The sequence below is a fragment of the Clupea harengus genome, chromosome 6, assembly GCF_900700415.2.
Source record: "Clupea harengus chromosome 6, Ch_v2.0.2, whole genome shotgun sequence".
NCBI lineage: Eukaryota > Metazoa > Chordata > Actinopteri > Clupeiformes > Clupeidae > Clupea > Clupea harengus.
Window position 1 is genome coordinate 21,940,179 of NC_045157.1, and position 17,278 is coordinate 21,957,456.

General features: G+C 45.7%; 2 protein-coding genes across 5 annotated transcripts in view; one reads left to right on the forward strand and one right to left on the reverse strand.

Moving 5' to 3' along the window:
- The first annotated feature begins 327 nt into the window (after positions 1-327).
- Positions 328-2,806, forward strand: LOC105906544 (60S ribosomal protein L27a). Its single transcript, XM_012834718.3, has 5 exons — positions 328-402; positions 914-977; positions 1,134-1,209; positions 1,815-1,989; positions 2,545-2,806. The coding sequence occupies exons 1-5, from the start codon at positions 400-402 to the stop codon at positions 2,671-2,673; spliced, it is 447 nt and encodes a 148-aa protein (XP_012690172.1). The 5' UTR covers positions 328-399; the 3' UTR covers positions 2,674-2,806.
- Positions 2,807-2,892: 86 nt separating this feature from the next.
- The window catches only part of dennd2b (DENN domain containing 2B), a 48,729-nt gene continuing 34,343 nt past the window's right edge, over positions 2,893-17,278 (reverse strand). For all 4 annotated transcript variants that reach the window (XM_031569418.2, XM_012834716.3, XM_031569420.2 and 1 more), the window contains 9 exons: positions 15,923-16,000; positions 14,390-14,530; positions 14,082-14,230; positions 7,152-7,329; positions 4,977-5,018; positions 4,711-4,822; positions 4,209-4,448; positions 3,759-3,845; positions 2,893-3,600 (listed from right to left, as the gene is read on the reverse strand). In XM_031569418.2, the coding sequence (XP_031425278.1) occupies positions 3,566-3,600; positions 3,759-3,845; positions 4,209-4,448; positions 4,711-4,822; positions 4,977-5,018; positions 7,152-7,329; positions 14,082-14,230; positions 14,390-14,530; positions 15,923-16,000 (1,062 nt within the window). In that variant the 3' untranslated portion in view covers positions 2,893-3,565. The remainder of the gene's footprint in view (positions 3,601-3,758; positions 3,846-4,208; positions 4,449-4,710; positions 4,823-4,976; positions 5,019-7,151; positions 7,330-14,081; positions 14,231-14,389; positions 14,531-15,922; positions 16,001-17,278) is intronic.

Sequence of the window (17,278 nt, forward strand, 5' to 3'; positions counted from 1 at the left end):
TAATAGGCCTAGTACAATTAACGATACATGAATAACTCCTTACACCTCTTCCGACTGCATTTCCTTTAACTCCTCAGCTGTGTGGCACTTCAGTCAGGTAAAATTGAAGTAAGGCTTCTGTTTCTTTCGGTCTTCTCCTAATTTGACTGTTTGCTTATTGTCCAGGCTACCTCATTTGACCCATGTCATTTTGGGTCAAAAGAATACAAAAATATATGTCAAAAGAATGTCTTCCAGATTTCCCGACCGGACAGCGGGTGAAGGGTTTGGTTTACAATCTGATGCTTCTAGGCTATTTAGGCTACACCATCCATACCGATAGATGTCACTGTCCTGCTTGTAGGCATAAGTTTCGACCAGAATTTCTTCCTCACCCTTCGCTGTTGACCATCTCTCAAGATGGTAGGTATTCTGACAGTGCATTTCTCCGCAGTATAAACAAATACTATCTGGGGCCATCCTCGGTCCTGTTACCTAAAAAATTATATTCTTGAACCTGTTTTAGGCCTAAATGGAGCGATTGTCATGAAAACGTGGACGAGGGATATGTTTTCATGTGACCCAGTTAATTATGTACATGCTAATGTCGTTACCCATTAATTGTCAGAGTGAGCTGTCAAAAAGACCTCAGTAGAATGGGTAATGTGTGTCTGAGTAGGCCTACCGGACAAATATTTTGTTGCGTTCAGTTCAACCCCAGCTCCCTTCCACTTACAACCCTACAACAGTGTGCTTACAGATATTCCCCTGAATATCTACAGACCGTTTACGTTAAGTTACAACTGTGAATGCTAACGTTAGCCAAGCCAACGTCACCTGGTCGGTTGACACAGACTTGCTAGCTAGCGACAGAATGATTAGCTGATTAATTTATACCTTAACTGGTTATTCTGTCTTCTCTCTCCCCGCATAGCCCACAAAATTGACCAAGACCAGAAAGCTTCGAGGACATGTCAGTCATGGACACGGTCGTATTGGTAAATTTAACATAATTTCTAACTAACGGTTTACCGAAGTTAAGTCAACCGCAGCCTTAAGAGTTTCAGTAAATAGACGAAGAATTTACAGTACATTTTGCATTTTGATAAGCATTAATCTAACCTGTAGTCTGTCTTCGTTGAAACACCACTCAGGTAAACACAGAAAGCATCCGGGCGGTCGTGGAAACGCAGGAGGCATGCACCATCACAGGATCAACTTCGATAAATAGTAAGTAATCCTTCACGTTGATGAGATTCTGTATATTTTCCTAGTAGTATTTGGTATGATCCTGATAATGTCAAAAGCAGTTACTTTTTATTGCTTGATGAGCCTTTGTTGAATTTGCATTGATAGTGAAGCCACCTCGTAACAGTTTTTATGCCCCTATTAATGAGCCACATCCAGAAGCAGGGCTGCATCAACTGCAATAGTGGTGGATGGCTGCATTTGTGTGAAACAGTTTTGACATTTCACAGTAGATTGACCCTAACTAATCCCAACAACCTTTTGCATATGTTGGTGTGCAGCAGACCCGAACTTAAGTGGTCTTGTTTACTGACTAGCCTTTATTAAAATCAGTGGTTTAAAGTGAACACCCCCTTGGCCCCCAAAAGAAGAGTAACCACTGTATGATGCAGTATTCTGTATTCAGTGCACTAAGCAAACAGATAATTTTCACCTGCCAGCCTCAAGTTTTTGTGCAAAAGGGAGTCGGCTGTTACCTTTACCCAAAACTGTATCATAGGTTTTAAGCAATGTAATATCACAGTGTGTGTAAACTTGTGCTGCCCTATTGTGTCATCTCCATCTTCATTATTCCCACATCCCCATAGCCATCCAGGGTACTTTGGGAAGGTAGGCATGAGGTATTACCATCAGAAAAAGAACGCCACATTTCTCCCCTGCATCAATCTGGATAAGCTGTGGACTCTGGTCAGTGAGCAGACCCGAGTCAACTACAGTAAGAAACCAGACGGCCCTGCACCAATCATCGATGTTGTGCACGCTGTGAGTATCCATCCTTTGGCTTCTGTTGGACCCTATCTGGATCCAGTTGTCATGCCAGATTACTAGTTGGTATATACTGGTTAGTATATTCATGAACCCTTGGGTTAAGACGAGGTAGTCATTTACTATTGCCATTGACATTGTTGATCCAGTAATTCAATTCAAATTGGCTTCAAATTTGATTTTCAATTCTGGTGCCAATTCTGTGCCAGAGTGAGGCTTATGATTGTGTCCTCCATACTATTGTTATTAAGTCTTTCCTGAGTCCTCTTGTCTAGTCAGTTTGAATTATTCGTGAGGCTAGAGTCTCATCCTGACGCACTTTGTTGTCTAGATATCTTGCAGAGTGACCACTGGTTGGTCTTTCTGTAGACCAGCCACCTGCACGTCCAGTGATCTTATCTTTGGGCCTTAACGGCATGCAGTGTCATAAGCTTTCTTTTTTGATTTTAATCCAAATGTTTTTTGACCTTTGTATGGCTTACGTGTTTTAACACGCCTCAACAAGACCCCGGTGGTCAGCCTGGACTAAATCCCTTCTCCCTCACTCTACAGGGCTACTTTAAAGTGCTGGGCAAAGGCAAGCTCCCCAAGCAGCCAGTCATCGTGAAGGCCAAGTTCTTCAGTAGAAGGGCAGAGGAGAAGATCAAGGAAGCTGGTGGAGCATGTGTATTGATGGCATAAATGCAGTCAATGGACTCTTTGGTGTAATAAATTGTATAAATCCCATGATATGATTTTGTACAGACTATGTATATCAAAGGAATTGTTGGACCCTGTAAATGGTAGAGAATGCATATAAAAGGCTTGACATGAATAATTTCCCAAGGGTGCTGTTTTCTCTACCTGAGTGTATGTGATGAAAGGATGTTCCGTTTTAACAATTGTGGACATCCTCAAATGTTCTAATTCAAAAGCTTTATTTTAAAACATTTTACAAAGCATTGAAAGGCTTGAGCAATAATTTTCTTCATATGTTAATGCATGTACAAAAGCTCCAAAGATGCTTATTCTTTCAACATTTCCTTTCCATGAAAGGTTAATAACCCTAACGTTAAATACAAAACTAAACTCGACATCTGTACATCTGCTCCACAACATGTATCAAACTCACCGTCAGTGGTTATTCAGAAACAATAATGCACAGTCACTCAGTACCATCCTACTGAAACACTAGTTCATAAACATGGTACCTAAAGATAACACGCTACACTGAGATTATCACAGCCAGTTTACAGTGAAATATGTACACAAACGCACGTACTTTGTCTGACAAATCATTCTTGTCATTCAATCAGAATGTAAGGCACAGAAAGTAAACTCATGGGGGAAGCTGCTTTCATCCATCATGCGATACTATCAGCGAATTAACTGTTTCTATTGTCAAGTAACGGCCCCACAATGGCAGATATTCTGACACAATAAAGTCCATCAAAATTGCACAGATACAGTGATGAATTCCTGCAGCAAAGAGCATTTGACAAATTTGCAGCAATCAGTTTCATGTCCTTCACTTCTTCAAAAGCAGGATTGAAGCATTCTTTTCTTTTTTTTTTGGTTTCAGCACATTGGTCTCTCAATTCTTCTTATGAAGGAACTTCATTTTGTTCCCTGTAAAATGATAAAAGAAAGTATTGCTGTATGGCAGAGAGACACTTGATTTTTGCTTTACACATGAGCACATATGAATTAGAGAAACAAAGAAAACACATTCTTCAGGTTAACCATCAGCCAATGACTGACTACCTCTGCAGCCGTGTGCCTCTTACCTAATCCTTTCAGGAACTTATTGACTCCACTCTGTTCTGTGTCTGGTAACTCTTCCAAATACTGTTCCACTCTTTGCTCGAACAGACCTGCACAACACAGAGACTTGTAAATTTGTGTTTTTTTTTACACAGAACCACAAAGCCCACGGAATTTACCCAGAAAAGTGAAACTCTATACAACTGTTTGTGTTCGGAAACTTGAAGTTATGACTATTGTCAGCAGGAGGCGCCGGTGACTGCGGCACAGCTCCTCAACAGCATATCCACTAGATGTCACTGCTAACCAACACACACTGATTGAGCTGACGGTCATAAGAGATGGGCCAGAGGATTGTAAGGGCAATGTAAAAGAAAAAACAAGTGAACTATGTAATCCCCTCTACTGAAGAGAGAGAAGCTGAGGGAGACACTTCTGGTTTTATGAGAACAGATGTGCCTCAGTGGTCCTACCTTTCGCCCGGCACTTTCTCAGCTCGCGGTCCTGGATGAAGCCGGTAAACATCTGGGACTCCATGAAGACACCTAGGAAGCGGCGGATGCTCTTGGAGGCCACAGACTTGCGGAAGGCCTCGCGCTGGAAAACCCGCTCACCTCGCTCGCCCTGGGTCATGAACAGAGAGTAATGGCCGATGGTCTCCAGGAAGAAGCGGATGAAGGTCTCAGACACCAGACTGTTCAGGGAGTTACATTCTGGGATAGAGAGAAGACACATCATACAGGAGGTCAGTAAGACATGAACAAGCTGCTTGACAGCCTGTATTACACTGAGAGAACTGACTACATTACAGCATGGAGAGAGGGGCATTTTTATTAAAACATTAAAATCATAATGTAACAATATACTTGTAATGACTGGTTTAAATAAGCTTTCCTTGCACACGTCCATTGCTGTTTTATTATGAGCGGTACTTTTGAAAATATGTGAGACAAAGTTGATGCCTATGACTCTCACCTTCATCTGAATCACTATCAGAGTCCTGATTGATGATGTCATTCCTTTGCTCCAAAGCTTGTTCTAGTGCAGCTTGAAGTTTCCTCGGTAACAGTGAGGCTTCGTCATCCATCTACAAAAATGAAGGGAAGATGATGTCCATTACTTCAGACATGGTGCTGCTAAAATACTGTTCAGTATGTCTGACATTAGCTTCTGGCTGAAATAGCACAATAGTCTACTGCTATCTGAGTGTAGTGTTTTATAATAAAATAAATCTACTGCACCTGCTTGATGAAACGGTCCGTTCCCAGGTCCACCATGAGAGCCTGAGGAAAGGGAGTAAGAACAATGTCAGTTCAACATAGTTGAGCAAATTTGGCCGATGTCAAAGAGCTATAAACACACAGTCGCATCAAACATCAGTGTCACATCAAACATCAACATAAATGATATGAACAAATACTAAGCACTTAAGGATCTGCATGGTACAAACACATCTCTACATATCTCCATCTCTACAAACATATCTCTATTATTAAAGGAGCTCTTCGGAGACCACAAGGCAGCTGCCATGACATCAAGTCACTTTAAACATCAATGACAAGCCAATACACAAAGCCATCAAAAGATAAAGATTTGTATTCAAATGTCTCTGTGTTGAAACCAAGCATCAATATCCAATACTAAAATATCCACGATTGTCATTACTATTTTCATAGTCACTTTATGATGAGATATGACCACTCAGCTGTTTGATAAATGAGGGCCACTTAGAGGACTGCTTTTTTTTCCATAAAAACCTCGGCCTGAGTGGGATAAATATTTACACCAGATGTTTGTTGACAGGCCATGAAAACACTGTGTTAAAAATGACAAGCATTTAACTCTGGCAGCCTCTGATACTGCTGGGGTTTACTGGAGCATTTATGGCTGAGTGCTGTTTTTAAAGGGAACTGATGGCCTCTGTTGCCAAAGCCTGCTGAAGTGCCAACGCCTCAGTAGGGACAGGGTTCAGAATGCTGTGGCCTGGCTGGCATTGACCTAACAGCAGCGCAGAGCAAACTTGCACACACACAACACACACACACACACAAACACACACACACATGCATTAACACACACACACACACACACAGAACCACGAAGACACATGCATGAACACACACAAGTTTGTGCACTCAAACATTCTCTGCCACACAGTGGCTGGCTCAGCAGTCCATAACATTAGAGCAAGTGGCCAGCGCCAAAAACACCAACCGACATTTCCTTGAAGGACTAATACAAGTGATTAGTCTTTGGGCTCCAGACATGTGATACCACCCAAGAAAACTCTAGGAACTGAGGGAGCATTATGACAGATGGATAACGCCGCACTCCCGCTCTTACACACAAACGCTCGGACACAAACACAGGGTCAATGTCCTGTCAGCGCTCTTAAAATCACGGGACAGCTAGTCAAACACACTGTGGACCGCCACGGTAATGGTAGGCTTTCAGTCCAGCTGACCTCAAACAGTTTGTGCTGGAAATTCAAGGAACAGACGCCACAACACCATATGCAATTCTGCCCTAAACGGTGATTACTTAGCTATTGTTCTGGGGCTATTTTGGTCTCAGATCTGACAGCTGAGAGGATATAAGTACACTACATACTGTAACTAGCAATGTCTACTCTGGAAGGAATGGTCAAACTTTTATATTTGCGTTTACATTTTGCACACTGAAAATTAGAGGGCATGAAACAAAACCTTCTGCAATGAAAATGTGTGATTTGACCAAATGTTTTGTAGTCGAGCCATTTACTGTGGAATGACTTTTTTGTGGTAACGCAACACTGGGGCAGTGAGGTTCAAAGGCAGTCCCCTCCCTTCAGCTGGGACTCTATGCCACAGGCACTCACTCTGCAGATCTTATGATTTCCACAAAATTCGGTCCCATGCTCGTCACATTTAAACTTCTTCAGCAAAAGATTACAGGGTCTTGGAAAATGAGTTCCTCTGAGACTACTTCATGGAATATGTTAAACAGACTACTTCAGACATGGCTGTACGGCATAACAGATAAACTGTGTAAGGATGGCTACTCTTATATTCCACTTGTCAGACAGGGTTGGACAACAGGTTCCATCAATTTGCCATCTCTGAACTCCAATGACAAAAATGACATCCCTCAAGGATTCTTCAGGCATTCACTCATGACTGACTATTTCACATGTCCTTTACATGACACGTCGGAAAGGGCGTGGACTACTGTTTTTTTTTAGTATTTAACAAAACAACTCCATCAGATGTCTAAAATGGAAAGCTGTGCTGCCTGTCCTCACATGTGTATGAGTCCCTGGTGAAATAGTGAGACAAAAAAGCAGAACAAAATCGAAAAAATGGCCTGAAACAGAAACAACTCCATCAGATGTCTAAAATGAAACAGAAAGAGGACGGCTGACTGAGAGCATAGCTCACCTCCTCCACAGGCAGCTCCTTGAGCTTGGGGAGTGAGCTGGAGAGGAGGCCCACCAGGAAGGGCGTTGGACAGCAGACTATGTCCACCATGGAGGCAGGGAGCACGGGGATGAAGGTGTGCTGCCAGGAGAAAGGGTAGAGGAGAGCCACCACTGCATGCACACAACTGGACAGGGTACTGTGGAGACGGAGACAAAAAAGGGGGAAGACAGTCAGTGACTTTAGCGAAGCAATATACAGTGCAGATGAATAGAGTTTAAAAGCATATATTTCTACTGTATTTGGGATTCCTGGGAGTCAAACCGATGAGCTTTGTAGTGCTCACACCTTGCTATACCAGTTAAGGCACAGGAGCCAACAAGACTTAGGTGCATCACTAAACTGACTACTGTACGCATGTGTGTGCCAGTGCGCATCACTGCACTGACATCTGTATTACAAAAAAGGGTATGAAACAACTACAAATGTTTCTGCATTCAAAGTTCACATAAAATGAGCTATTAGATTTTCAGGTACCACTATGGCATAACACTAACTTAATATGCTTGAACTGTTGTAAACAATGTACACTAATAGACAGCCTGACAAGAGAGGCCTAGAGATTCTGTTTATTCTGACAGCTGATTGCGTTAGAAGAATGGAAGAGTCAGCTGCAGCAGCAGCAGTCGTCTGACAGAAGGCATCTGGCTTTGGGGGGGAACAGGGCAAAACATCAGTCACCGGCAGAATGTTCCTCTTTGTCTTCCAACAGAGCCTTGAATGTGCTGTCGCTACTGCTGTTCCTACAGGAACATAACTCAGTGTTTCTTTCCATCTCCACACTTATTGACCTTGTGATTAATGGATCTTTAGAAAACCTGACATGATGTTAGACTCAATCATCAATGCTGGGAGCCCCAAACAAAGAACAAGTATTGAGCTGCCAGCAGGACTCAATCATATAAGCTCTTGTTCGTGGCTTGTACTGAACTCATTTATTGATCAAATACTTGTATCCTGCTCGACATACAGTACAAGGAAGAAGTCCATTTTATTCGCATATAAGGTTTCCTTGAGGTGTGGTTTGCACAAGACAGGCGCTGTTCCATAGTGTCACATGTGTTTGATGTCAAGAGAAGTTGAATGGTTGTGGTTTACACTAGAAATGTTGCACGTTGCATGTTGTCTTTCTCACGGTCCTCGGCTTGTTGACAGTGAACCCCCCCCCCCCCCACCCCCCAGCCCAAACTCCACCCACGCCTCCCCTCTCCTTCAGTGTGCAGCTCGTGTACACATGGAGAGCAAAAATAAACCGCCAGGAAAAAAAGCAGAGTGCAGAGGGCTAAATTAGTGTGGATCAAGGCCTGCGCTGAGCTATCAGACATGGCATGTAAACACTAGGACTGGAGATAAATACTTGTCGGGCACAGTAAGTCTTATATGCCCCCCCCCCCCCCCTCCTATTCACACTACAGGCCCAGAGTGCTCCCTCTTACACACACATGCACAGTACACACATACACATCCATTAACATGTTACTCTCGCTCTTTGCTCTCTGTGAAGCTATCTGGCTCTGCCAGTGTCAGCCCAGACTGTCACCCTTGTCCTGACACCGCATACGGAAAAGTGTGAGCTGTAGGGCTGTTTATGTTCACACCAGGGTCTTTGGTCCTGGCATTATCTATGACATGGCAAGTCATGGGGAGTTTATGAAAATACGCAGGGGAAAGTCTCTGGCCGGGGAGCGCAGGGTATAAACGGGCAGTTTCAGGAGCCGGAGGGCTCTGAAGCGATCCCGTATCGCATTCCCAACGGACTGGTGATTACTGCACTTACCGAAGCACAGCAACCACTCCTACAACTACTCACTTAAGCGATGCTTCTGGTTATTCTGAGAAAGTGAGAAGGAGCAAGAGGGAGAAGGAGAGAGAGCGTTACATAGCCTCCCCACAGGAAGTCAGTGTTAATCAGAGGCTAATGTTGTCGTGGGTAGTGAGGATTTAGGGGGGATTAGCCTAGCATTAACAAAAACAAAAGCATCAGGACTTCAGCGATGTCTGTACACCGCTGCAATTTCAGTGTCGTCTCAATACAGGAGTGGACCTGAGCTTCTCCAGCCCTGAGTGTTGACATGTCGGAACAGGGAGTGAGCGCGGTGAGAGTGGTGCGGATTAGACAAGCTTAGCCACAGGCCAGACACCCAGATCCTGACAGCTGATAGTGGCAGAATCATACGAGTGCTCCACTCAAAAGGAAAATACCACCACTCACGGGGAAAGCCCAACGTTGGAAGCTGAAATCCAACTTCACTGCGGTTACCTCTCTTGCCGTGTAAAAGTCAGCCTGCTTGGTGAATCTCTGTCGATTTCCTGGCCTTGGCGGCTGATTTGAGATCAGGATAATCCATTATCTTTCCTGAGTCTAAACATTGTGGGGTAAACATTGAAACCGAGACCCGATTGGAATCTGAGGTCATACTGTGTCCACTACTGTGTCCGTCTGGATGACAAGAAGCTAATGAGAGATCAGCAATCTGGTCAGGGAGAATTTCTCCTAGGAGACGCAGTGAGGGTCACACTGACATGAAGGTCACACATGTGTGTTTGTGTGGCAGAGATGAAAAAGAAAGAAAGGAAGAAAGAAAACGAAAGAAAAATGAAAAGACAGTAAGGTCAAAAGAGCTCTTGTTCAAATACATCGTCTCTGACAGGTCAGGTCAATGTCACAGCTGGGGAGACCACTGCAACTGTGGAGAGACCCTTTACCCAAATCACTGCCTATATTCATTCACACACACACACACACACACACACACACACACACACACACACACACACACACACACACACTCACAGATATTCACCCACATGCATATACACGCAGCACGTGTAAAAACACCAGGATGTCAATCCAGCCCTCTGTTTCCCTGCACCGCACACAGTCCTCTCTGTGATTCTGGGCACAGGACCGACTTAAGAGTCTGTGTGGTAAGAGAGAGATGGATGAAGAGTTGACACAAGTGAGTTATTACGTCTGACCAGGTAGAATGTTCTGGATCCAGGTGAAGCTCAAATGGCTTTCCCACACTTCCTGACTCTAAGGATCTCAAGTGACCGGCGCAGCAACCGCACCCTGCCCTCTCTCTCCCCGGCTACGGTTGCACAGGAAGCCACTCTGGCGCGTGAGAATGGAAGGCTCCCCTCTGAGCCAGCACGCACACGTCCTGATTCGATCTGCCGCTCCCGACAAAATCGAAGCCTCGGCCGGTTCCCGAGGGCCACGTCGCCGGGCGCAACAAGTAATGGGAATGTCAGCTGCTGCTGGCCCCGGCAACCCGGACGAAAAAAGCCTGGAATATCATTTTCGCCGCTGCTGTCCGCAGAGGCCTCTTACACATGTTTCCACATGCCGACCTGCTCAGCGCTGATGTTACAAGACACGGGGAACCTGCTGAGGATTGTTTTTTTGCTTTATTATTTCGGTCAGATGTCAGTTTCTCACAACACAGCTTCAACTTTGATAGGGAGTCATTGTTGCTAGGTCCATTTACAGCACATCCTGTGCTAGCACCTGACTGGTAACAAAATAGCCTGTCTGACTATTACAGCCATATGGTAACAGTGAAAAAGTGCTACTTCTACTTTTCGAAAGGGACAGACTGTTTCCAGTGTTTCTCACAAAAGGGAGTTTGTTGTGTACCATGACAGGACACAGTTGGGCTCTGCAGTGCGGCCACATCCCCTGTAGGGCTTGATTAATTCTTTGTGATCATGAGAACGGCTAATATGGAAATCCAGGCCTCTCACCCCTCCCCATCCCCATCTCCTCTCCCCCCCTTGCCTCCTCCTTCTCTCCGTGGGCTCCTCCAAAAAAAGAGAAAGAAACACAATGGTAACATTCTCTTATTAGAGCACCACTGTAATAGAATCCCTCCCGGCTTGCTCTTGGACTGAGCAGAAGTCTGTTTGTGTTCTGGAGGCAAAGCCTTTCCATCACCCACACCCACAGATAGCTCCTTCTGACAACACACACACACACACACACACACACACACACACACACTTACACACAAAAGGCAGAGGGAAATGTCATTCTAAACCGGCGAACATGTGTGTCAGGCTTTAACCCTTCCCTGTCATCAACGTTGTGTTTGCTGTCTGTGAGCGGGGGGAATTTTGTCCGATGTTTGGAGAGTTAAATTGAGTTATAGGCAGTTGCAGGATGACCTAGTTGATGAGAGATTGATTTCATTAGGGAATCAAAGTTGTTTTTCCTGCCCACACTGGCGTTGAGTCACCGGCATGACTGAGTTTAATTGCAACTGTCTGCCTGGATGTTTGATGTCATGGTCGGCCAATTACTATACGTGCCTGATGCAGCTCCCCTGGGATTCACAGAGAGTACAGAGTTTCGATGGTACACACACACACACACACACACACACACACACACACACACACACACACACACACACACACACACACACACACACACACACAAAGAAAGAGAGAGAGACACACACACACACAGTTTTTTAAGTGGGTAGTCCAACCACAGGAAGCAAGAAGGGCAGGAACAGACCTGTTGACTTGACATCACTACATGGCGAAAAAAGGCTGAGTTTCCTTTCTGTCTGATCCCAAGCAGAAAATACCAGTCACTGAGGCCACTGAGTCATAGATCATGTTCTACTGGCAGGGCACTGTGGGATTGGACCACTGTCTCCCCAGGGATGAGTGGCTGTAGCCTCACACTGAAACAGCCCACCCCTAGGTCAACACTGCATCACCTGGGTTTGGGGCACCAACAGTCCTCCGCCTATCCTGTTTTCCAGTAGAGAGGGCAACTCACTGGGGAGGGCTTTAGCTTCGCTCAGGCCATAGAGACCAATGGCAAGCCTCGCTCTATCTGGGTGTGAGCTCTAGGGACCCAGGCCCTTTTCCACTGGAGCCAATGACAGCAGTTTGACGGAGGACGCAGCGTGGGCCATCAATAACAAAAGAGGGCAGAGAGGGGATGGGCTCGTTTCCTGAATGTAATCCTCAGAGAGCAACAGGTTGTTTTGACCTTTTCAGAGTCCTGCCCACAAGGCCACTGGTAATCATGTCAATCAAGAGATAATCAATTACTAAACACTGAATAAGATATCAATGTTAATGCTATGTTGATGTAACAGAAGACTATGCTAAGTTGATGGTCATCATGCCGATTCTTACTGCACAATGTAGTATCCATCTTTCAAGAACATAAAGAAAAGTACAACCTCAATAATGGCCCTGACTGGATTGTGATTCTGCACCCAGTGACAGGGAGACCACAGATCAGAGAGGGGAATCACATACACACAAATACACACACACACACACACACACACACATACACACACACACATACACACAGGAAGTGCATTCTTTCCTCTATTCGTCACAGTCCGCCCCAGGTCCCCTACTGCTGTTTGTTTAAACTGTCCTCTGATTTTTGGAGATTAGCATTTCACAAATACCCGCTCGCTAACGACCCTGCGCTGGCCCTGCAGGGTTCCGTGACCGCCAGGAGGCCCCTGGGGTCCCTTCTGTCTTATCCGCCCTGGTCCTGCGTCCTGGGACGGGCCCCTGGCAGAGCTCTGACCCACTTCTGCACCCAGACAGGCAGGCACTCGCAGGGGGTGGAGAAGGAGTTTCATTTTCGCCCGTGGACTGGGCAGAGGAACAGAGTAGGGTGCGGTCAGAGATGGTTCCTCCTGATTGATTTAGCAGCTCCCTGTGTGTGTGTGTGTGTGTGTGTGGGTGTGTGCGGCAAAGCCGTTGGGCCTCTACTGTACTACTGCGAGAGGAAAACCACAGCGAAAGGCTGCTATTAGCAGGCAGGATTGGGCGGATGACAAACACTGCGGACAGTGCATGAAGCCATACGGAGATCGGCTGAGCCAAAAAATGCACTGGCAGTCTAGCGGTGATACCCCATGTATCCTGGTAAATATGCCATTGAGGATTTTGGGCTGTCCCTAATTTATCGCTTGGGAATTGTGGCTGACCCTCTTCTCCAGAGAAAGACAGCGATTATCACTAAGGAAGGGCCTTTTTCTGAATAAAAAAAAAAAACATCTCCTTTCGGAGAGGAAGGGACAAAAACAGTCAAACCACAGCCACAATGAACTCAATCATTGAAAGGGGAAAATGTATGAGGCCATGAGATAAAACCTCTCATCAGACACAGATGCTGTTTGTATGAATGCTGTATGCTGCTTTGAATGAGTGGAGGAACAAAGGGAAGTGACACTGGACATTAGCAATAACTGAGGAGGAGTATTATTGGGAACATCTGCTGTAAATCTAGACAGGAATAGCTGCTTGTGGTGGCCACTGTGCACTATAAGCACTGAGCATTCTGGGAGGTGATTTGACCATTTATGGCTATGAGCTGCAGCCTGCTTCTGCATAGCGCAGCTTCAATTTATAAATAGCACCCACAATTTAGCCTATGTACTGTACTATGTGTAGATCTAAATCACTTCACAATGGGCATTCGGCGTAATGATGTTCAGAACACACGCAGATGTTCTCTCATTCCATAAGAGCAAGACTAGTCATTGGGACACCAAACAGACTCAGCATAGGCTCAGCTTTCTTCATAGCTATATCTTATTTCTGAGAGAAGGGCACTTGCAGCATCATAGTCAAGGCTTTAATTTGGGCTTGAGACACAAAAGCAGACAGATTCCTTCAGTCTTATATCAGATTAAATGTAAAACTCTGTAAAACCAACTAAAAATGGACTTGCTGGACTTACTGGTCTTTCAATGTCTTTACACTATCCCACAATTCCAAACCTCTGAATGAGACTGTAGGTGAAATGAGAATGCAATGGATTCACACATGGACAAAGATTGGCCACACAGTAACCAGTACATCTGTACAGCCACAGGTCGCAGATGATCCATGCACCCCTACCTGAGCTTGTCCGCCACGAAGATCACCCTCCGCTCCAGCAGCAGGGAGGCGAACACGCGCACCACCTGCCTCACGCCCAGGCAGCCGAACAGGCTGTCAAAGTCCACGTGTTCCAGCCGAGAGTCCATGGGCCGCCGCAACTCAATCACCTGTATGAGAAAACACACACGTGCGTGAATTCACAAATCGTCACAAAGCTCCGCTGCTTTCCCAGTCGGAATTCAACCCTCAGGGCCAGAAACCGGCTCCTCCAAGAACGTCTCAGGTTCAATGCTTGAAGGGTGTGGTGTACGGTATTATAGGTATACCTCATTTCCTGCTCCAGGCAAGAAGGTTTTGACTTTGATGGTCTTCCCCGGTGCGGGGAAAGGCGACTCCATCAGGCTCCTCATGAAGGGGTACACCAGAGCAGCCGAGATGTCCCTGCGCCTCTCCACCTCATCCAGGATCTATCCAGCACACACACAGGGAGGGAGTGAGGGTTATCACCATCATCCACCAGAACTCAACATCTCGCCGCTGAACAGAAAGTATGCAGCGCTCTGGAAATCACTGGGCGAAAAAACCCACTTCATCTCAAGAGGGGCATTCAGACAGATCTTTTGACACACCTACTGAAGCAGTTACAAGCTAGCATTTCTCACTTTCTCACACACTACAAGTCTCAGGCCTGTGCTGTCTGACTGTCACTCCTCCTAATGCAGTAAGCTGCTGAAACAGAGGGGCAGAGTGGATGGGAGTCTGGCTGTGAGTTGGATATGGTGAGGTGAGGTGAGCTGCCGCACCACAGGAAAATCCCACCCTGCTCACTGTGCAGCTGAGTGTGTTTGGGCCCTGACGTCTGGAAAGGTAATTGGAGAGAAAATTCACATTATGGGTCACATGATATCATCTCCTTTTTATTCCATTCCATTCCACTCAACTCCACTTCTCTCTCTCTATCTTTCTCACTCTCTCTCTCTCTCTCTTTCTCTTTCTCACACTCACACAGACACCCTCTCATTGTCTCTCTCACACACACTTTCTATTTCATACACACACACACACACACACACACACACACACGCTGCGCCAGTGAAAGCAGAACCCTCCAAAAAAATCGCCCCTGTTCTGTCATGTTAATTAGGTAAGGTTTTCAAAGGTTTTTCAGAGAAGAATGTCTCATTCCTCCATTTCAGATCACTTTTCTCATCTCACTTTCACAGGCCCCTTAAAATGAGGGCCCTGCACAACAAAGGGAGGCCAGGAGCTGCGCTTGCAAATCTGAGTGTAAAATATCAGCCTCACATTTCTTTTTTCATCAGCTAGGTTTCATCTTCCCCTGGTATAATCAATTCTCCTCCCTCTTCGTTTCTAATTTTCGCACAGACAGACTGTAAATCACTCCTCTCCCTCCTTTTTACCAGTTTTTTTTTCGCTCTCACTTTCTCTCTCACTTTCGCTCTCACTTTCCTGGCATCTCCTGCGCTCGCCTGCCTCTCCTGAAAAGTGTGCTCTTCAGAAAGGCAGATCTGTCGAGGGGGAAAGACACGAGCAGAAAGCTTTAGGAGCACAAAGACCTCTCTGTTGCTTGTTACAACAAGCGAGGTGAAAGTGAAGGAAACAATTAGCGTGGAAAATCTTCGTTTATGGTAAGAGATTACGTTGGACAATTGGCCCTCTGAATGCCACCACTGGCACAACTTCAGGAAGAGCCAGCGGCCCATCACATTCCCAGCCCCTCTCCTTCCCCTCCGGCTGGAGTATCCAGACTGTGATGACATGCGGTGGCATCACCGCGCCGATGCCAGGAAGGCTCGGTGGCAAACGGTGATAGCAAGAGACGGGGAAGATGAGCTCACCTTGGAGAACAGGTCGAAACAGCCTAGCCTGCTGATGACGCAGTAGACCTCTGGCAGGCGAGGCCCCTTCCCGCTCGGCTGCAAAGGGGGGGAGAGAGAGATGAAGAGCCGTCACACTCATGACTTGGAAGTGTAGGGCGGGTGCAGGGGTGGGGGTGGTGGTGAGTAAAGGGCCTCAGTAAGGAGACTTTTGTGGCAAGACAGACACTTCACAAAACATGAAGTCACAGGTGTGTGTCCTAATCCTAAGCGCTGACATATAAGCTGATGAAAAGACACGCTTGGCTGTGACTCATGCACTCCTAAAATCAGTCAGGAGACTGAGGTGAAAGTTGCCGAATGGTTTCTGCATTAGTAAGGCTACAATTACACTAGGTTGCACTAAAGGTTTTTTTTTTTGTCTTGAAAATACTAGGTGAGGACTGTCAGTCATCAAGTATACTAATGAAATAATCCTATTAAAATGACTGGCACATAGCAACTGTTTTCAATGAGAGCTTCTAAACTATAAACATACTTTTTTTTCTGCTGTAGCCTAATTTAGAAAGATAACAATCCGGTTGCAGACTTATAAATGTGAAGGTTTCCAATCCATTGAGACACTTCCCACTGCTAACTAAACACAGGTGCACACAGAGCATTAATGATTAACCACGTTCGGCCCACTAAACAATCGCAGACCTCACATTTTTTAAGCCAACCACACATACATACACACACACAAACACATTCACACATGTTCACACACATCTACACTGGCACAGGCAAATGCACGCGTGCACACACATTCACCCTAATTTGCGCAAGCACACACACTCATACACACTCATACACACACACACACACACACACACACACACACACACACGCACAATCCCCAATCCACTTGTCCATATTAGGTATGCAATTTTCTTCCACTGCTTTTTCCAAATGGATGATTAAATCAAGCATGTGGAGCTTGGTTAAAATCCTTAGGAATGCTTCCCACATGCCAGCCCTTGGACCTCCTCCAGGCAGGGAGCAGAGCAGAGAGCAAAGCACAGGCACCTCCTCATTCTCCCAAGTCATCAGGGAGCAACTTAATACCTTCTAGCGTGAAAGAGCCAGGCTACACCAGACCACTGCCCCCCCCCCCCCCCCCCCCCCCCCTTCTCCCTCTGTCATATACAGAGAACATTACAGACAAGCGTATCAAAATACACAATATAAAACACAAAGGGTCGTGTACACACTTTTAAAAACGGGCACATGCAGGACGAGAGAGAGAAGAGAGAAGAGAGAAAAGAGAGAAAGAGAGAGAGAAAGAGACACAAATGAGGCCAAACCCTTCTCATTTTCGTCATACTACAGAACATA